The sequence below is a fragment of the Hyaena hyaena genome, unplaced genomic scaffold (genome assembly GCF_003009895.1).
Source record: "Hyaena hyaena isolate Hyena2069 unplaced genomic scaffold, ASM300989v1 scaffold_280, whole genome shotgun sequence".
NCBI lineage: Eukaryota > Metazoa > Chordata > Mammalia > Carnivora > Hyaenidae > Hyaena > Hyaena hyaena.
Window position 1 is genome coordinate 2,021,844 of NW_024080912.1, and position 21,082 is coordinate 2,042,925.

Sequence of the window (21,082 nt, forward strand, 5' to 3'; positions counted from 1 at the left end):
CCCAGAAGATCCTGACGGCGGTTCCAGGTGCTGGGAGTCACTGGTTTGTCAATTGTTTTAAAGTTTGGTTTGGGCAGGTGACAGTCTCAGGCTGGCCACCCTCAAAGCAGTGTGTCGTAAACCTGCCACAGGTGCTTAAGCTACGCAGACTTTTTCTTATTCTAATGTCCGTTTATTTTGACAGCAAGAGCATGCGAGCTGGGGAGGGGCAGAGAGAGAGAATCCCAAGCAGGTTCTGCCCTGTCAGTGCAGAGCCCGACATGGGGCCCAGTCCCACGAACCGTGAGACGAGCTGAGATGAAGAGTCGGACATTAGCCAGCTGAGCCACCTGGGCGCCTGTGTCAACTTTTTATAAGTGAATTATGTTCTATTGTTGACACTATGAAGTAACTACCTTACTGGGTATTACACTAAGCTTTTCATAAATCTGTCATCTGAGCCTGACCCCAAACTGTCACACTGGTCCAAGTGACATCAGTGTACGGATGAGGAAACTGGCTCAGCTTTGGAGTAACCTTCCCAGAGTTACTATTTTAACCAAAATAATTGAGCCTCAGAAGGCAACGAAACATTTATCAGTTTTGTTCGAGTTAGCTAGGACATGAAACCTACTTCCTGGGGGGTCTGCAAAATAGGGAGATGGTTAAAGTGGTGTGACAAGTACCATGGGGTTTCAGACCTGGGCCTGGTACCCCCTCCCAAATTGCCTCTTGCAGCCCCACGACTCAGTCCAGCAGGATTCACTGGGATGGGGGGCCAGGTGGAAGTTCAGTTCAGCCCTGGTCTCTAAAAACGGCACCGGCTTCCAAATGCCTCATTTATTTTCTCCATCCCCCGCCCCTGTCCATCCTGCTTGGGGCCATCAAGGTGAACGGCTTCAGCCCCGACTCCCGAAACCTTCCACTGCACCCGGCTGCCTGCGGTTCAGGGTCAGCCCCTATCAAGGCCCTGCCATCCTTTTTTAGGCCTGATTTCCCACTACTCCCCAAATAAGACCAGCAACTACCTCGGGAACTCTGTTATTTGCCAGCACACATTCTCAAGTCTTCACAACCACTGAGAAGCAGGCCTTCCTACTTTATTTTTGGTTAGGCACTTTGTAGAGCCCGTCTGCTTTCAGTATTCATTCAGCAAATGCTTACTGGTGGCCTACCGTTTGCCAGAGGCTGGAGAAAGCAGTGAGGTCACCAGAGTGAATAAGATCGTTTCTGCTCTAGAATCTTCTCTGTTATGGATACAACCTATAAATAGAGACATGTCATGCCTTAGTGGATACTTTGTTCTGAGAGGTCAGGGAAGACTTCTCTAGAGAGGGCCTAGGGACAATTTTTAATAAGAAGCTCCAGCCATGCAAAGCTAGACCAGAGAATTCTTTCCACATTAGGCATGGCTGCCTTTCCATGAGAACCCTCCGCTCCACCTCACTGGACTGCTTACGGCCCCCTGGAAGGTTCCTGTACTTGCCTCAAAACTTCATATGTTCTGCCCTCTAAATCTGATGCAGGACCCGCATTCCACCTCTGAAAAGCCAGCAGCCACCGCCCCGTTCACCTGAAAGGCGGTTCTCCATCACCCTGCCATTCACTCGCGTCCCCTTCAGCCACACCCAGTTGCTGTGAATTAGCAGTGGACTTGCATCCATACTGGCCTAGCATAGGCCGGTTTGTTTACATTACCACGAACACAAAATAGGATTTGTGAATAAAAAGCTTTTTGGAAAGAGCTCATAATTTGGAGCATAAGGGGGGGGGGGGTGATTTCTGGGTTCCACCGAACTGCGTGGTCTCTAGCAAGCCGCTCCATTTTGGCCCCTGGCTGCAGAATGTAGGAAACAAGCTCACCTCCTTCTCCCGGCTGGTGGCACGGCCAGCCAGTAACGGATGTTACTTAGCAAACAAAAGACAGATTCTGACTTCCCCAGCATGGTTTCCAGTCTCCCAAAACTGGGTAGCCAGCCAACAAGTCTGGCGACGTTAACAGCGCGGGGAAAGAACTGGGTTTAACTCCAAAAGTCACCTGTCTCCGTGCCTCACCTACACGTGGCGACGCACAGCTTTAAAACTAGAGCCTGGCGCCCCACAAGCGCCCCAATCCCCAGCGCCACCGGCCACCAGCCGCTCCAGACCGCGGGCAGCACGTGCGCGCCTGTCCCGCGCCGCCGGGACCCCACGGCCGCCCCGCCCGTCCCGGCGTGCAGCGCGCAGCCCACGTGACCCCCGCCCCTGCCATTGGCCGCGCGGGAGGGGCGGGGCCGCCAGGGCGCCCGCGGGCCGAGCGCGGCCCCAGTCGACTGCGGGCTGTCTCCCGCGCGGCTGGGACGTCCGCGCTCCGTGCAGGGAAGCGGGTGCTGCGGGCGTGGGTACCGCGCACGCGTGGGGAGCGGCCCCCGGAGAGCGCGCGCCGGCAGGACTGCGGCCTAGCGCCGCGTGGCGACAGGTGTTCTGGGTCGTCCCTGTCACGTGGCCGAGGAGTCCGGCTCGCCCGGCACCTAGAGGGGGCGGGGCCTGCAGGCCACACCTCCTTCGGTCTAGGACCTGAGGGCGGGGGCGTGGCCAAAGAGGCGTACCTTGGTCTCAGCTGAGGAGGGCTGGGGAAGGGTGTTGGGCACCCCTCAAATTAGGGGAGGAATAGGGGAACACCCACCCTCGTACTACCATGGCAGTAAGGAGGGTGGCGTCCCTGGGTACGGAGGCCTTCGAGGAGATGGAGGTGATTGGGATTTCTGGGGGGAGCCCCAGATCCGAGCTTGAAAGGATGAAGGCAGGTAAATGATCTCAGAGGGCCTTGGGGTCTGGTCCTGGCCGACCTCAGATTGCAGCGAGCGCCTAGGCGAGCCCCAGTCCTTCTCCCATCTGCCCGGTCCTCGAGGGGCCAGCCAGGGCGCGAGGCCTCACATCCCTGGCCTGCCGCAGAATGGGCCTGTCGGCTGCAACCCGGTTGTGGGGCCCGCCGGGACTGCTCCTGACCTTCGCACTGCACCCAGCTTTATGCTCGCGCCCGGCCCCGAACTCGGGGCCACCGCACCGGGACTACTGCGTCCTGGGCGCTGGGCCCGCTGGCCTGCAGATGGCCTACTTCCTGCAGCGGGCCGGGAGGGACTACGTGGTGTTCGAGCGCGCCCGGCGGCCCGGCATCTTCTTCACGCGCTTCCCACGCCACCGCAAGCTCATCAGCATCAATAAGCGGCACACGGGCAAGGCCAACGCCGAGTTCAACCTCCGCCACGACTGGAACTCTCTGCTCAGCCACGACCCCCGGCTGCTCTTCAGACACTACTCCAGCGCCTACTTCCCCGATGCGGGCGACATGGTGCGCTACCTGGGTGACTTCGCAGACAGGCTGGGGCTCCGGGTGCTGTACAACACCACCATTGCCCACGTCACTCTGAACAAGGATCGGCAGGCATGGAATGGCCATTACTTCATCCTGATCGACCAGATGGGCCATGCACACCGGTGCAGGTAAGGGGCCTGGCTCCGGAACCGATCTGCTGCCGCTGGGGCCTCTCCCAGGGGAACTGACACCCCTTGGTTGGCCGGTAAGTTTGGCAGAAATGAGAGAATAAGGGCATTTCTGCCACTCCTTGCTCCCCCTGAAATCCAGTGCTAAGAGATTCAGCTCAGCCAACATTGCCCAAACGTGTCCAAAAAAAAAAAAAATTATGATCTGCTTGGAAGATACTAACCAGCGCCTTCCTGCAGGGTTTGTCGGTGTTTAATTTCTTCATGTTCGCTGTAACACTCCAGCCGTGGGCATTCAGTATCACCTAAGCATAGGTACCCACAAAGCTCTTTCGGCAGAGCATCTCCTAGAGCTAGTGTTCCCCCAAAATACATAGAGGGGAAAACATTCGGCAAGTGTTTGATGGGCTCAGTGGGATTTCAGGACCCAGCAGAAGTGAGAGGTCCCAACAGGCAGGGCCACCCGCATTCGGTGTTAGCTTGCTTCGGCTTGGGAGAAAGCTGGGTATTGTGTAGACTGCCCATACTCTGGGTCACACACTGCACTGCCCTTTTTTAATCCCCACAAGGACCCTAGGGAGCAGGGGGAGAGTTCACTGGCCCCAGTTTTACCGCTGAATAATTGAGGCTCAGAGAAGTTGATTAATTGGTGCTGTGTCACACAGTTAATAAGCGGTCCGGCTGCAGCCGTGTCTTCCTGACCCCAAAGCCTGTGTTCTGTCTGCTACACCAGACTGGCTCTCCCTTCCTGGCCGTTAGCCTGGCACCTGGCTCCGGGCAGGTGCCTGGAGGTCAAATTCTCATGCCTTTTGCTGGAGGCCCAGCTGTGCTTCTTGCTCGTTACAGCCCCAGGGGAGGAAGGCTTGGTCCAGCTTACACCCTCGCATGTACACAACCCAGCGACAAGCATAGGGGAGTCAGATCTGAGCTGCGTGGACAAGGGTCAGAAGTTCTAGTTTTGAAATCACCTGTTATCAAACCGACCCCCAGGATCCCACTCCCAGCTGCGCGCCGCCCCCCATCCCCACCCCCAGTATGAAGGGCCAGGCTTGGGAATCAGGCTGGTCTGGGTTCAGGCTCTGGCTCTGCTGCCCTGGGCCTGCAGGGCCTGTGTCTCCTCGCCTGGAAAGCAGGCCAAATAACCCCAACTCGGGGTTGCTTTGGGCAAGAAGATGATGTCTGGAGCGCTTAGTCGGGGCCTGGGATGAACTGCCGCTCAGCAGTTAGTTGCATCTGCCAGGCCGGTCAGAAAAGAGAAAAGAGATTTTCACCACTGAGGGTGACGGGTGGCCTAACGGCTATGTCCACAATTAGGTGAATGTTTCGATTTCTCCTGTGTCATCTTCTCAGAGAATCGGGTTGATTCTCGTATCTGGGACCATCCCAGAAATGTGTAAAGGAGACCGCTGGAGTGGGCTCAGTGAGGGCGAGGGTAACGTCTCAGATTCTCCGGGACAGGTGCCTAAATGGCTGAAGAAATGGACGTTCTCCTGTGTTCTTTTTTTCCTTAGTTTTTTTTAAATGTTTATTTATTTATTTTTTAAATGTTTTATTTATTTCTAGGAGAGAGAGAGACAGCGTGAGCAGGGGAGGGTCAGAGAGAGAGGGAGTCACAGACTGAAACAGGCTCCAGGCTCTGAGCTGGCAGTCAGCACAGAGCCCGACGCGGGGCTCGAACCCACGAACCGCGAGATCATGACCTAAGCGAAAGTCGGACGCTTAACCGACTAAGCCACCCAGGCGCCCCTAAATGTTTATTTATTTTTGAGAGAGAGACAGAGTGTGAGCAGGGAAGGGGCAGAGAGGGAAGGAGACACAGAATCCGAAGCAGGCTCCAGGCTCCAAGCTGTCAGCACAGAGCCCAACACGGGGCTCGAACCCATGAACCGCAAGATCATGACCTGAGCCAAAGTTGTCCGCTTAACTGACTGGGCCGCCCAGGTGCCCCTCCTATGTTCTTTTAGGAGCCAGTCGTCTGGGTGAGGCGGGCGAGCCAGATCACAGATCCAGGGAGTGCTTTTCATGTAGTAGCCTTACAGCTGAGAGACTAAGCCATCCTCCCTCTGTCCCCTCCCTGCAGCGTCCTTCTGGTAGCCACCGGTTTGTCAGTCCCCAACCAGGTCGACTTCCCGGGCTCCGAACACGTGGAGGGTTATGAGTCTGTGTCCGTGGACCCCAAGGACTTTGAGGGTCAGAACGTGCTGATCCTGGGGCGGGGAAACTCGGCCTTTGAGACGGCAGAGAACATCTTGGGTGTCACCAACTTCATCCACATGCTGAGCCGCTCCCGCGTCCGGCTGTCCTGGGCCACCCACTACGTTGGAGACCTCAGGTACGCTACGCAGTTGCTCGTGGATTGAAAGCCCTTCCTGACCCCACTGGACCAACCACCCCTTCCTCCGAGACTCCTTGTCCCCCGTACGGACGCCTTTCTCTCTCTTGGCATTTCCCTTGGGCCCCAGGGCCATCAACAACGGCCTGCTGGACACCTACCAGCTGAAGTCCTTGGACGGGTTGCTCGAGTCCGACCTGACGGATCTGGCCATCGTGAAGGACCGTGAAGGCAAGTTCCGCGTCACCCTGAGGTTCTTCCTGGAGGAAGGCAACCAGAGTACCGACGCCATCACCCTCCCCCAGGACGACAATGACAACTTCGCCATGCGTGTGGCCTACGACCGGGTCATCCGCTGCCTGGGCTGGAACTTTGACTTCTCCATTTTCAACAAGTGAGTCCAATCGGGGGAGGAACTGGGATCATTTAGCAAACCTCTTCTGACACCTCCCCGGGGGCGGGGGGCGAGGCAGGGGGGGCAAGGGCAGGTGGGCCAGCGACAGCTTTTAGGACTGCACCATCTCAGCGGATATGGATGCCACCTGATCTCCCGCCCAGGACGTGAGCTGTCTGTCCTCACAGGGACCGACGGCCCCAAGCGCTCCATCCTGTAGCAGCAGCGACAGTGGGTCTTTATCTGTGTTACAATCCTTCACCCGAGAGCTGGGAAAATGAGCCAAGGCAGAATAAGATGGTGAATTTGCTAAAAAGTGGCTAAGGATGCAGGCGCTGGCGTGGGCCTGAGATTCTCCACGTAGCAAATCTGTGGGTTCTGGGACAGTAACTTACCTGCACTGGGTCTGGTAGTAGGGATCGTACTTTCTTTCTCGCAGGCCTATTGTGAGGATTAATCCAGAAAGTACCCGGCATGTACTATACCCTTAACAAAGTGGTAGCTGCCGACATCGCTTACAATTAATTGTGTTGTGAACTCCTTTGCTTTAGACATTGCCGCCCCAGTCCCTTGGCAAGGTTTGGTATTAAAGAATCCATCCAGTGTCTCACTTTCGTCTGGCCAGAGCACAGGCAGACAAGGAGAAACTGGAAGGCCTGAACCAGACTCCATCCCATCAAGTTGAAGCCTGGAGCCCAGAGCCCAGCCTCCACTCAGGCTTGAATCCTGGCCCCCTCCCTGACCCACCACGTCTTTAACCTGAACCTCAGTTATTTCCATCTGTTAAGTAGAGATGATTATACCCAGCTCCTAGGGTCACGGTGTGGTTTAAATGCAATCAGGAGGGGTGCCTGGGTGGTTCAGTCAGTTAAGCATCTGACTTCAGCTCAGGTCATGATCTCTAGGTTCGTGAGTTTGAGCCCCGCGTTGGGCTCTGTGCTGACAGCTCGGAGCCTGGAGCCTGCTTCTGATTCTGTATCTCCTTCTCTCTCTCTGTCCCTCCCCTGCTCGTGGTCTATCTCTCTTTCAAAAATAAATGTTTAAAAATAATGGTAAAATAAATGCAGTAAGGCATATAAAGCCCTTACACTCAGCTCAGTGCTGAGCACAACATAACCATTTCGTACACAGCAGTGATTTTCACTAACGACGCTCTCCGCTCACAGGTCCCTCCGACTGTCTTCCGGGGGTGAGTTCAGCAAGAAGTACCCCCTGGTCAAAGCTAGCTATGAGTCCAAAGGAAGCCGGGGTCTCTTTGTCCTGGGTACCGCCAGCCACTCAGTGGATTACCGGAAGTCTGCCGGGGGCTTTATCCATGGATTCCGATACACAGGTGAGCCCGGCAGGGAGAATAATCCCCAGGGTTTGTAAACGTGCTCCTGATGCCCAGCAGCCTTAATGAGATTGCTTGCCAGTCTGAAATCCCCTGTCCGGGACAGAGGGCAACAGGTTTTCGTGATCTGAGGGTTTATCTAGAAAAGTGTCAGGTAAGGTGTGAAAGTAAAGTTCACCGGGAGTTAGCACGTTACGTGCTTGAGTCCTGCGCCAGCCAGGCACCAGGTGTTGGCCAGAAGGCCGAGTTTGGGCAGTGCTGCTGTGGGTTCCTCCCCAGCTGGGTGGTCTGAGAGGTGAGGCTTCACCACCTCTCTGGAAGCCTCTTTTGGACTGCGGGACCTCAGAGCTGTAAACGAGGTGAACTTTCCGCCCTCGTTGGGGCTGCTGTAAGGACTCCAGTACATGAGGACCTGCGGCTGTGAAGCGTGACGCACAGATCGTCCAGGTACCAACAGATTTCAGTAAAAGTTGCCGTCAGATTGTATCAGTCGTGACGGTGTGACTTTCCTGCACCGCAGGCGGGCTGGCGGACTTGGGTGGGTGGGGAGTGTCACGTGGACCAGTTGATTGTGCCACAGATGCCACAAGGATCCTGCATCCTGGCATTTCTGTATTTAATTTGATGACTCCCAGTAATTTAATGTTCATTTTTGCATTTGACTCTCCTTCCTGCTTGGCAGGGAAGAATAACCATGTTTGATTTCCAGACGATGTATTTTATGTCCCAGGGGTGATGGGTGTTGTCAGAGAGGGAAGCCAGAGAGCGAGTTTGCTGTCCCTAAGCCAAAATGTCCGCAGATTGAACACACACACACACACACACGCGCGCGCGCACACGCACTCAGAAGGAGAAGCATACGTCCCTTTAGCTGTGTCTCCCCAATAAGTCCTCAGGGCACCGGGGTGGCTCAGGAGGTTAAGCATCCAGCTTCGGCTCAGGTCACGATCTCACGGTCCGTGGGTTTGAGCCCCACATCGGGCTCAGTGCTGACAGCTCAGAGCCTGGAGGTTGCTTTGGATTCTGTGTCTCCCTCTCTCTCTGCCCTTCCCCTGCTTGCACTCTGTTTCTCTCTCTCTCTCTCAAAAATAAATTTTAAAAAATTTTTCTTAAAGGAAAAAAGAAAGAAATCTCCATCATTGTTCCTGTGCATGTTACCCTCCCTGCACCTGCTGTTCTGGAAGATTCTGCCGCACCGCCCCCACTTCCTTTTGTCCCCTGACCTTTCTTCAGCTCCCATACCCAGTCCTCATGTCAGCCTCTGTTACTGAAATGCCACTTCCCAGATAAGGAAACTGGGGTCACAGAGAACTTAAGTAATTTGCCCACAGTCACCCAGCCGGTTGGCAGAAGGGTCATTTGAATCCACATGCGTCTGATTCTAAAGCTCACAGCCAACCACTGAGCTTGGGCAAACGGGAAGCTGTCCCGGGTTGCTGTGTGGTCTGCACTACCAGCTGCAGATCCTGCCGGGGGAGGGGTGATGTGGCCCCCACATCCTGCTCAGACCCGACAAACCGGTCCCATGGCAGATCAGGCGCAAACAACAAGGCAGAGGAAAGCAGCAGAACATGAACTGTGAACGGCACAGACCGTGCCCGCACGGGGGGACCTGCCTGCCACCCAGCCCATCCCCCTCCTGTGTCTCAGCCACCCGCCAAAACATCCTTTCTGTAAACGAAAACAAAAAGAAGAAGTCTCCTTCCCCTGCTTACAGCTTAAGCGGCTCTCCATGGCTCCCCTCCTCCCCCGGGAAGCCTCCAGCTCCCCGGCGTGCCACTCTGAGCTTTGCCAGGCCCATGCCAGCTCACCTTTCCAGCTTGGTCCCTTGCCTGCTCTTCAGAACGCGCCAGACTCTGAAGCCTGTGACCCCGTGTGTCAGGGCGCCCCTCCCCCCTCAGACGCCACTAGCTGTGTGTTCCTCGGCCTTGTGCAAAACTCCACTGAGCCATTGTTTCCTCCAGAGCCGGATGTCTGGGGAGGCCGAAGAGCTACTCCTGGGAGTGTTGGCCAGCCGAGTCCCCTGTCACATGCATGGTCTGTGTCCTCGCCTTTCTCGGAGTTGGATATGGTGTTGATTAGGTTTGGAAGAACAGGCCCGATTTCACAGCTGTGCACGGCAGCCCCAGATAGGCGACAGAGCGTCTGCCTGTCGTTTCAGACAGCTGTCGCTTTTCTGTCCTTCCATCAGTGACCGCTCAGGTTCGGGCTCTGGAGGACAGGAGGCATGGAAAGGTTTTCCAGCTGGGAGTCCCTGAGGGAGGTGGAGCCCCGGGAAAGGAGCGGGGTCACTGGGAGGCCCGGGGGCCGGGGTTGACATGGCGCCGGCGAGGGGTAGTATGGGACTTCCACAGGCAGGGGACCCAAAGCGGGGCAGGGACACTCTGGCCTGGAGTCAGACCCCGCCCCGCCCATCCATTCCACTACCCGCTCCGGCTGTTTTCGTGCCGGAAGCAGAACTGAGTAGAGTGACAGACTTTAAAGCCCAAAGTACGGCCCATCTGGCCCTTGATAGGAAACCTTGAGTGACCCCGCTCCAAAGGCGTCTTCTTTTTTTTTTTAAGTTTATTTATTTCGAGAGACAAAGAGAGCGAGAGCTGGGGAGGGGCAGCGTGAGAGGAGATGGGGAGAATCCCAGGCAGGCTCTGAGGTGCCAGCTCGGAGCCTGACACGGGCCTCGAACTCACAAACTGTGAGGTCATGACCTGAGCCGAAATCAAGGCTTAACCGACTGAGCCCCCCAGGTGCCCCCACCAGAGGCACCTTGGAGCCACGCACACAAGCGTGTGTTGAGTTCCAGGCAGCCGACAGGGACCATACAGCCATCTGGGTGGCGAGAGGCGAAGTCTGACGTGCGGCGTGCCGTCCCTCCCTCTGGCCATTTCAGCGCGTGCCGTCCACCGCCTGCTGGAGCAGCGCCACCACGGCGTCGCCTGGCCCTCCACCGAGCACCCCATCTCCCAGCTGACGAGCTCCATCATCCGGCGCATCAACGAGGCTTCTGGGCTCTACCAGATGTTCGGCGTGCTGGCTGACGTCGTCCTGCTGAAGGAGTGAGTAGCCCAGCTTCACCGTTCACTGGTCGGAGCTCCTCTCTGCCTGTTCCGGCGCAGAGTGGCCCTGTGGTTCCCTCCTAAGTGAAGCCTTCAGGGGACAGGGGGATCCATTCTAGGAGTGGGAATCAGTGAAATCAACACCATAAGCTGGACAGACAGACAGATCTGGGTGTGCCTCCCAGGTCTGCCGCTTTCTACCTGTGTGGCCTTGGGCAGCTCACTTAGCCTCTCTGAGCTTTTCTCGTCTGCAGCACAGGAATAACAACCCTTAGGTTACAGGCAGGCGTGAAGGTAACCGGCAGACAGCGTTGGGCACCGAGCAGATGCGCAGTAAACCGCAGCAATACGGGTGGAAGGCCCCCCCTCAGGGCAGGACCACGCTGTCTTCTTCTCAGCTAAGTGACAGGTGGCAGATCACAGACGACACACGGCAGAGCAGGCAGGGAGGAGGGTGCTCTGAGGACAGGTCAGACGCAGGGGGCGTCTCTCAGAGGGAACAGCCTGACCCAAAGCCAGGGAGGGCGACAGCGTGCCAAGTTCAGGGACACACAAGGAATTCACTAGTGCTCAGTGCGAGATTCCCCGCATCGGGACTCCTCTCTTCCCTACCCGCTCTCCACATTCTGACTGCCCCCTGCACCCCGCTAAGCGCCGCCTTCAAATTCCATCAAGTGTCTGACCACCCCTTCCCCCTGCCCCTCCCCCCCCCACAGCCGACTTGGTCCAGCCCTCACCCACCGCCAGCCTCTCACCTGAACCGACTGCAGCCTCGAACCTTTGCCCCACGGTCTGCTCTCAACACAGCGGCCAGGCGGTGCCCTTAAACCCGAGTCACACATGTGCATCTCTGCGCAGCACTTTCCAGGGGCCGGTGGCCTCCATTCTCAGCGCACACAAAACCCGGCGTTTGCGTCATGGCACACACAAGCCCTCCACCTGCCCCTGCTCTCTGCTCCAGGCCACTCTGGCCACACTGGCTGGCCTGCCTCCTGTCCCTTGAAGACACCGAGGCTCCCTCCCAGGGCTTTCCCATGACTGTCCTCTCAGCCTCGGTCACCCTTTTCCCAGATACATGTCAGGTCACTGAGAGCTTTCTGGAATCTGTCCCCTGTGTAAGTCGGGGCTCAGCGGGGACAGTCATGCTCCAGTGAGATGTGTGAGGAGGGTCAGAGCCCGCACGCTGTTTGCACATGCGTGTGCACACACGCACGTGCCCCTCTGGCCTCTGCTGCAACCCTGAGGGTCGTGCCCTCCCGTACTGCCCTTGTCCCCAGGAACGCCACCGCCTTTGACTACCTGGAGGAGTTCCCCGTGCAGATGCTGGCCCAGCTGGAGACCATCACAGGGAGGAGGGCCAGGCATGGGCTCTTCGTCATCAACATGGAGTACGGCAGAAACTTCTCCGGGCCCGACAAGGACGTCTTCTTTTACGACCGCTCCGTGGGGCACACGGAAGACGCGTGGCAGTCGAACTTCCTCCATCCCGTCATCTACTACTACAGGCACCTCCCCACCGGTGAGCCGGACCCCGCCGTCCGTCAGCGTGTCGCCACTGAGCCCTCACACTGCACTCTCAGCTGACAGAGAAGGACACAGTGGTGGCAGAGGAGGTGGGGGGGGTCACCCATAGGACAGATGAGGCAGAGGGTCTGGGAATGAGAAACAGTGTTCCAGATTCTGGTGCGCACTGTGATCCGGGCGGGCCGCACAGGGAGTGTCGTGATCTCCTCCAGGCGCCACTGTCTTGCTCTGTGTGTCCAAGGGAGGCTGAGCGTGGAGGGGAAGGGGACCTGGGGCCTGACTGTCAGAGGGAACAGGGAAAGGAGCCGGACGTGGTTAACACAGGCGTACAGCATAAAAGGCGCGGAAGACCCGGGCAGTGTTCCCAGGCTGTCCTTCCCCTGCTGTGCAGCCTTAGACCACTGCTTACACTCTCTGAGCCTCAGCTTCCTCGTTTGTAAAATGGGAATGACAATAGGATTACGTGAAGATAAATGAGATTAAAAAAAATGCAGAATGTGGGGCGCCTGGCTGGCTCAGTCAGTAGATCGTGCGACTCTTGATCTTGAGGTTGTGAGTTCGAGCCCCCATGCTGAGCTTAGAGATTACTTAAAAAATAAAATTGGGGCACCTGGGTGGCTCAGTTAAGCATCCAACTTCGGCTCAGATCATGATCTCACAGCTCATGAGCTCAAGCCCCGCATCAGGCTCTGTGCTGACAGCTCTGAGCCTGGAGCCTGTTTCAGATTCTGTCTCTCTTGCTCTCTTCCCCTCCCCAACTCACATTTTGTCTCTCTCTCAAAGATAAACATTTAAAAAAAAATTTTTTTTAATAAAGTCTTGGGGCGCCTGGGTGGCTCAGTCAGTTAAGCGTCCAACTTCAGTTCAGGTCATGATCTCACAGTTCATGGGTTCAGGCCCGGCATTGGGCTCTGTGCTGATGGCTCAAAGCCTGGAGCCTGCCTCAGATTCTGTGTGTGTGTGTGTGTGTGTGTGTGTGTGTGTGTGTGTCTTCTCCTCCCCTGCTCACACTGTCTCTCTCTCAAAAATAAATAAACGTAAAAAAAAATATTTTAATAAAATAAAAAAATGAAGACACAGAATGCCACCATGGTGCTTGGCACAGAGTAGCTACCAGTAAATGAGTCCCCCCCCACCCCCCACCCCCCCCGGGGAACATGATTCCTGCTCCAGAAACTAAAGGGCTGTCACTTGGAAGAGGCGTTCTAAAAACAGGCAGAAGTAACATCAACAGGTCAGAGTGACAGGAACGCAGGCTTATATTAGGAATCAGGAGCAGCTAATGCTCGAAGCTGCCCAGCAGTGGGATGGGGCGCCCCTAACGTCGAGTTTCCCAGTAACAAGGATGGTCGAGCTGTGGCGTAAAGAGCAGTTCCGAAGCAATCACAGGGGACCTCAGTGCACACACGTCTTAGAAAAACACCAAGTGCAAGTGATTAGTCTTGGTTCCGCTTTCTGATGCCACGAGGAACAGATCTAGTCTCTGCAAACCCAGAGATGGCTGTCGAACAGGCCGGCCGCTGCCCCACGCAGAGTGTCAGGCAGGCCAGGAGTGAGGGAGGGAGGGAGGAAGGGAGGAAGGGAGGCAGCCGGGGTGCATGGGAACCACACCATCAGCTCCAGCACGGGCAGCCCGGCCACGGGGCCCTGACGCAGCTCCCCTCTCCTCCCCACAGAGCAGGAGGTGAGGTTCCGGCCTGCCAACTGGCCGCTGCCTCGGCCCACAGCCATCCACCACATCGTGGAAGATTTCTTGACGGACTGGACCGCGCCGGTGGGGCACATCTTACCTCTGAGGCGCTTCCTGGAGAACTGTTTGGACACGGATCTGCGAAGCTTCTATGCAGGTAACTTACATTCCTAGAAGGACAAAGTCAGGGAGCTGGGGGTTGAAAGAAGCCCAGAGAGATCCATTTCCCGTGAGGTTTCAGGAGTCCTATCTAGAAATCTCCACTTGAGAATTCCGTTATCCATGGGGTAGACTAGATGTCCGCAGGACGGCACACCTGAAGTTGCTGAGTTGAATGTCATTTTTGTTTCATTTTATTTGTTAGAGAGAGAGAAAGCTGAGGAGAGGGGCAGAGAGAGAGAGAGAGAGAGAGAGAGAGAGAATCCCAAGCAGGCTTCATGCTCAGCATGGAGCCTGACACGGGGCTGGATCCCACAACCCTGGGACCAAGATCTGAGCTGAAATCAAAACTCAGACAGACGCTCAACCGACTGAGCCAACCGGGCACCGTGAATGTTATTTTTAAAGAACTGGCAGGAAAAAAAGGGAACTCTCAGAGGCCAAAGACTAAGAAAAGCATAAAGCCATTGCTGGACATGGTCTATCTGTCCGTCATCAGTCAGTTACTAGAACCCAGGTAACTGACGGCCCTTGCAGGTGGGAAGGTGAGGCAGGAGAGTGGGAAATCTGTTTAGAGACCCTTCACATAAGCTTGGATCTCAGTGGATTAACCGGGAGGCACAGAACACTCCCAAGAGGGAGATGATGGGGACGCGTCCTTTTGGCTCTGGGTAGAGTGAGGGAGGCGCTCTCCCAAGAATCTCTAACCACTAAGCCTCGCTCATGTGAGTTGGGGGCCAGACTTCACACCATCATTGTGCAAAAATCACAGAAGTGAATGCAAGATCTCTGTGAAGAAACACACCTTAAAACTAGGGCTCAAAAGACATTCCCACAGAGAAAGTTCCAAGTAAGTCGAGCCCACGCCCCTCCCCCACCAAGCCAAAAACATTTAACACATAAGGACACAAACAGCCAGGAGGAAGTATCGGTACGAACAGCAAACTGTGGGGCCAAACTGGAAAGACTGTGGGAATTGGAATGGTTACAAAAGAGGAAACAAAGTCTGTCTAAAATATGTGAGGAAAATGGGGTGCCAGGGGGGCTCAGTCAGTTAAGCGTCTGACTGTTGATTTCAGCTCAGGTCATGATCTAACGGTTGGTGAGTTTGAGCCCCAAGTCGGGCTCTGCACTGACAGCATGGAGCCTGCTTGGGATTCTCTCTCTCTCTCTTTCTCTCTCTCTCTTTCTCTCTCTCTCTCTCTCTCTGCCCCTCCCCTGTTCATGCGTGCACACTCTCTCTCAAAATAGATAAACTATAAAACACATTTGAAAAAATTAAATATATAAGGAAACAAACAGATTCTTAGAAATATAATTGGTCAACTTTCAGAAAGATCTAAGTAAGACTTCTGGAAGTGAAAAAAATATGTAATTAGAAAGCCAACCTGAAGATAAAGTAGCGCATTATACAGAGGGGAAGAGAGAATCGGCAAACTGGAAGATAGCATTGACAGAAGTCTGATGTTCTAGAGGGAGAACTGAAACAAGCCAAATTTTTGTCTTTTTTTAAAAAACCCCTGAATGCCTAGAACATCCACTCTTTTGTGTTCAGCAAACATCTTTTGAACACCAGCTGTGTATCAGGCACTGTTCATATCAAATCCGGTTAGAGGGGCACCTGGGTGGCTTAGTCAGTTAAGCGTCCGACTTTCGCTTAGGTCATTATCTTGTGGTTCGTGGGTTCGAGCCCCGCATCGGGCTCTGTGCTGACTGCCAGCTCAGAGCCTGGAGCTTGTTTCAGTCTGTGACTCCCTCTCTCTCTCTGACCCTCCCCTGCTCACACTGTCTCTCTCTCTCTCTCTGTCCTAGAAATAAATAAAACAGTAAAAAAAAATTTGGTATGACATCGCCCGCTTTTCCCAGTCCTACTGGGTTCTGCAAATCCTCCAACAAAGCTTAACAGNCCCTCTCTCTCTCTGACCCTCCCCTGCTCACACTGTCTCTCTCTCTCTCTCTGTCCTAGAAATAAATAAAACATTAAAAAAAAAAAAAAAAAAGTCCGGTTAGAGATGGTCAGTGTTCTCTCAACAGCCTCCGTCAACTTTGAAATAAAAACATATAGATTAAGAGAGACGGCCTGGGGTGCCTGGGTGGCTTAGTTCGTTAAGCATCGAACTTCAGCTCAGGTCATGATCCCATGGTCCATGAGTTCGAGCCCCATGTCGGGCCCTGTGCTGACAGCTCAGAACCTGGAGCTTGCTTCAGATTCTGTGTCTCCCTCTCTCTCTGCCCTCTCCCCTACTTGTGTGTGCGTGTGCGCTTGCACTCTCTCTCTCTCAAAAATAAATAAGCATTAAAACATTTTTTAAAGAGAGGGATGGCTTGAAACAGCAGTGTAAATTCAATCTAAGTACATGAAGACACTCAGAGGTCATTCATGGCTCAGCGCTGAGCGACTCTGAAGTGCTGGCATTCTGCAAACTAACAACTGTGACTGCACACGCTTACGTGGGAAATTACATGATACAAGTCTAGAGATCTCAGCGACAAGATCCCGGCCTGTGTCTCGAGGAGGTTTCAGGAGTCCACGAAGATGGCCGCGCCTATTGCGGGTATATCCCGCCATGCGGCGCAGCCTCCACCAGTGCCTCATCCGGGCCCTGCAGCCTCTGGGCTCCCCCACTCTCGGGATCTGCTCGGCACTGCGAGCCACTAAGCGTCACTGCCTTCCGCTTGGATGAGCCCTCCCGCCTCGGAGCCAGCTGGCAGGGAAGTGGGCTCTCCTCTACCCCCTGAGCTGATGCACAGCTGCTAGTGTTGGCCCCAGATTCTGCCGGGCTCCTCTGCCCCCCTGGCCCTGCAGAAGGGGTGACGTGTGTCTTCAGGAGGTGGTGCTCGCCAAAAGTCCACCTCGCTGCCGCTCTGCCCTCCTCCCCTGTGTCTGCTGTCCTCCTTGCTCAGAGAGGACTCTTCTCCCACGGGCTGTCTGTGCATAAGTCAGGAATAAAATAGGAAATACTCTCTGTGTACCTCCTACAACCTCTTCACCCCTGCGAGCCTCACGACGTCCTTTGCAACGTGTCTGTTTTGGGGGGATTTTGTGTGTGTGTGTGTGTGTGTGTGTTTGCTTGTTTTGGAGATAAAAGGCTCAAGACAGTTTTTGGACATTGGCCCCTTCTCATCTTGTCTTAAATCCCTGAGAAGACCGAGCCCAGTTCAGTTTCATCTTTTCTATTTTTTAAGCGGAAGTTACATAAGCCCTTAGCTAACATTTTTTCTCACTTCCACCCTCGCTCCCCAGAAGGAGCTACTTCTTGCTCTTCTGGTGGTTTCTTCATATCTCTGGATCATAAACATCCACAGCTGCTTCCTGACAGAGCCAACGAGCTGTGGGCCAACACTCTGCTGTGGTAGCGACCAGGGTTTCCCAGCTTCCTCTGTCCACCCCCCACGGTGCTTAGACCAGTGCTCTACACCCGGTATTTGCAACCCAGATATTGCTGAGGGGGAATAAATCCTTGCAGGCAGCCCTGAGTTCAAAATAGGGCTGACCACCCAGCTCCTGGCCAGGCCAGCTTCTAGAAGAAGAAAGGGCCGAGGGGGTCTGCTCTGGGGTGGCCAAGCTCCCAGCTGGGGCTGGCTCCCTGCAGAGCACCGCTGGGCCCAGATCCCCAGGGAGCTGAGTCATATCTGGTTTCCGCTTTCTGTTTGGAGCCTCGTTCTTCCAGAATGGCCGGGCAGGCCAACTATTCTTGGAACGAAATCCGTGGCTCCTCGGATCGGTTGTGAGGGACCCATGAACGTGAGCTCCCAGGCGCAAGGCCTAGGTGAGGCCCCGGGGCATCGGCCGCTCCTCTTCCTCTCCCCACACGTCACCGTCTTATTCATTTATCTCCTTTTTGCTTTTGTGTAGAGTCCTGCTTCCTGTTTGCCCTGACGCACCAGAAGCTGCCCCCCTTCTGCCAGCAGGGGTACCTGAGAACGCAGGGGCTTGTGGGAACCGAGAGCCTCCGACGGCGTGGAGCAGAGCGCGGGCTCCCGCAGGACGATGCCTCCATGGGCAGCCACCTTGAGGACGGGCGCCGGGGGCCCGAGGGTGGCCCCCGGGCCCCAGGGCCTCCGCTCCAGCCCCTCAACAGCAACAAGGAAGAGCTGTGACAGCCAGGCTTCCCCACCCAGGCCCACAGCCGGCGCCTCTGTCCCGCCACTGTGGTTGCCGGGCCACTCAGATGGTCACAGTGACCAAGGCCATACGGAGAGGGCGTGTCAGGGCTGAGGGAGGCCGGCCAGCCGTCTCCCCTCCGGTCTGGTCCCTGGCTGCCCGGGAGGTGGGGTCCGGAGAAAAAGCCTTAAGGGTTTGTGGCAGGCACTTTAAAGCAGACACTCTAATGTCCTCAGCCATCTCGCGCAGGTGGGACTGTCACCCCTGATGAAGCTATTAGCCCAGAGTGGGTAGGCGACTCCTAGGAGTCCCTGTCCGGGGAGCCCTGAGGTCTGCTCCGCTCTGCCCACCTCACCACTCCGCCGCTCCCTGCCCCTGCCTCTGTTCCCAGAACCCAGGGGCGCCCTGCCCAGCTTATCAGCCTGGGCCCAGCCACTGTCACCAGCGCAGAAGGGACAGCTCCTGCAAAGCCACCTTATCTAAACAGGCTTCTCCCTGAGCAGCAGGACTCAGAGCTGCGTCCGCCCCCAGACCACACTCCCTGACTTATCTTCAACCTCTGCATTCTCTTCTCTTTCCTCCTACTGGCCCCGTGCCCTTGGCCTTGCCCGTGCCCCGCCCCTGCCCTCTGGCACCCGGAACAACGCGCTGCCTCAGACCTGCCTGAGCCGGTTTCGCTGAACCATCAGCACCCTGTCTTCCCAGTGAGGACCCATTCTGAGGTGGTTCGCCTGCCGTGTGTACGGAGCCTGGCTCACCCAGGAGGCCTTTCCAACCGCATTTGTACAATGACACCAGCGTGGTTACCTTCTGGTCCCCTTTGCCGCCCGCGCTCTTCTGCCTCGCCGGAAATCTGTTCCCTTCCTGCGCTCCCGTCAGGCCTTTTCGTCCCATTTAGGACTAGGCCGTGGAAAGGAAACCGTTTGTACATACAGTAATCATGGTGATTTTTTCAAAGCTCAGGCCCCTAGATGATAGCTTTTTCGCTGGTTTGTACTAGTCCGTGCTTGCACTCCGGATTCAAGGGACACGGGCTTTCTGGATCCGCAGCCATCTTCTGGAAACACCCTCTTCCTCTCTTAGTTCCACCGTCCGGCCTGCTGCCTGTCTGCTGACGCCTCTCCCTCCAGTCCTGTGCAGCTACAGCAGTGACACTCGGCAGCCTGAGCCTGGAGGGGAGGTGCTTTCCTGGGACCATACCTGACATTCGCCCAGGGCTGAAACGTCTAAGGATCCCTCTCTAACCCCAGGGGGTTTGCCGTATTTCATACAAATTCCATGTAAACCAGATTGGGTCCCGTCAGCCCGCCCACCCTTTCCCAAAACCTTTTGTAAAACAAATCCTGTAATTAGGACTGTTCCCGTAAAGTCACGCTGCTCGTCACACCTACCCAGTTAGTTACCGACGGTGGCTAAGCAGCTTGTGCCAATAAAAGTTCAAGGTGCTTCAACAGACGATTCACTGACGCCTAACTATGTGACATCTGCTGCTTTCTGCCATCATCTGCCGGGTCGTTAATGCTGTCAGAATTTCAGCCAGCCTCGTTTGTGTTTCGTAAGATATGGTTTCGTGGGTTAGCTGATTAGAGACGCCTTCTCTGGTATTCTTGTGAAACTGATCAGTAATTTGGAAAAGAAAATAAATCTCATTTCAAACCCCTATTTCATGCTGTACTTCGAAATTAATTCCTGAGGAATATTTTTTAAAGCCGTACAGAAACTGGGGGCGCTTGGGTGGCTCATTGGGTTAAACATCCAACTCCGGCTCAGGTCATGATCTCACGGTGTGTGGGTTCGAGCCCTGCCTTGGGCTCTGTGCCTGGAGCTTGCTTCGGGTTCTGTCTCTGTCTCCCTCTCCCCCTCCCCCACTCACACTCTGTTTTTCTCTCTCTGAAAAATAAATATTAAAAAAAAAGCCATACAAAAACTAGAGGTGGAGAAAGGGTGCCGTAATAAAAGAAAGGACTGTCCCAAGTTTAGAAGCAAAGAAGTAATTCCCCAAAGGAAAAGGTTTTACATTTCCAGCCCATAGTTAAAGTTAAGTTTTTTAAATTCCAGTTAGTTAACATACAATGTGATATTAGTTTCAGGTGAACTCTGTTTTTTCCTTTTTTTTTTTAAAGTAATTCCTACACCCAATGTGGGACTTGAACTCACAACCCCGAGATGATGCATCACACCCTCCGCCAACCAAGAGAGCCAGCCGCCCCCACCCCAGCCATATTTAACTAACGTGAGTCTTTAAAGAAAAGGATAGAGGCGCTTGGGTGGCTCAGTCGGTTAAGTGTCCGACTCTTGATCTCAGCTCAGGTCCTGATCCCGCGGTTGCAGAGTTCAAGCCCCACATTGGGCTCTGCGCCATCAAGATAAAAGAATAGTCAAGCAAACTATGGAGTTTTCACCCAACAAAATACAACACAGCTCTCAAAAACGCTCAGAGGCGGTGGAAGACCATGCAGTAGAAATACATGCGTGACAAAGTCCAGCGAAAAGCAGAATATGAAATTGTAGTTGCAAACTACTTAGAACTATATAAAACTAGAAAGCCACATACAGGGGAGACCCTGGCAAGGACATGTCACAAAATGTCAACAGTAGCAGTATTAGGCTTGCGGACACATTTTTTTTCCCTTACTCTCTATAGCGTTTGGGCTGACTGACCCATCACAAGAGAGGAGATCTCTGGAAGCATCTTCTCTCCCAAGCAATAGAAAAGGAAAGATAAAAATCCTCATTTTGTGGAGGTTCCCTGGGGGTAATCGCCAACCCACAGTGGAGCCTCCGAGTCCTATCATCTGGTAAAAGTGAGGGCACAGCCAAAGTCTGCCTACAAATTGAATCACCAGGAAGTGAATTTGTCTGCTAAACTAATTCCAATACCCAGTTACTTACTGAGTACTTCCTGCACACCCAGAACTGCATTGTGGTGGTTTTAAAAATAGGTTCACAAAGTCTTCGATACATCTTCAAAGAGGTGGAGCTAATTCTCCTCCTGTTGAGGGTGAGCGGAACTGAGTGATTCACTTCTAG

At 54.7% G+C, this 21,082-nt stretch overlaps 1 protein-coding gene and 1 long non-coding RNA gene across 2 annotated transcripts; one reads left to right on the forward strand and one right to left on the reverse strand.

Annotated features, from left to right (window-relative positions):
• The first annotated feature begins 2,278 nt into the window (after positions 1-2,278).
• FOXRED2 (FAD dependent oxidoreductase domain containing 2) lies at positions 2,279-19,706 on the forward strand. Its single transcript, XM_039246165.1, has 8 exons — positions 2,279-3,462; positions 5,543-5,794; positions 5,925-6,188; positions 7,355-7,521; positions 10,409-10,574; positions 11,852-12,093; positions 13,775-13,945; positions 17,804-19,706. Exons 1-8 carry the CDS (start codon positions 2,915-2,917, stop codon positions 18,046-18,048), a joined length of 2,055 nt encoding a protein of 684 aa, XP_039102096.1. The 5' UTR covers positions 2,279-2,914; the 3' UTR covers positions 18,049-19,706.
• On the reverse strand, positions 10,485-11,947 carry LOC120241184. The gene is made up of 3 exons (XR_005530846.1): positions 11,874-11,947; positions 10,776-11,033; positions 10,485-10,665 (listed from the first exon to the last, which is right to left on the reverse strand). It is a non-coding gene; the product is annotated as an uncharacterized LOC120241184 (long non-coding RNA).
• Positions 19,707-21,082: the final 1,376 nt, after the last annotated feature.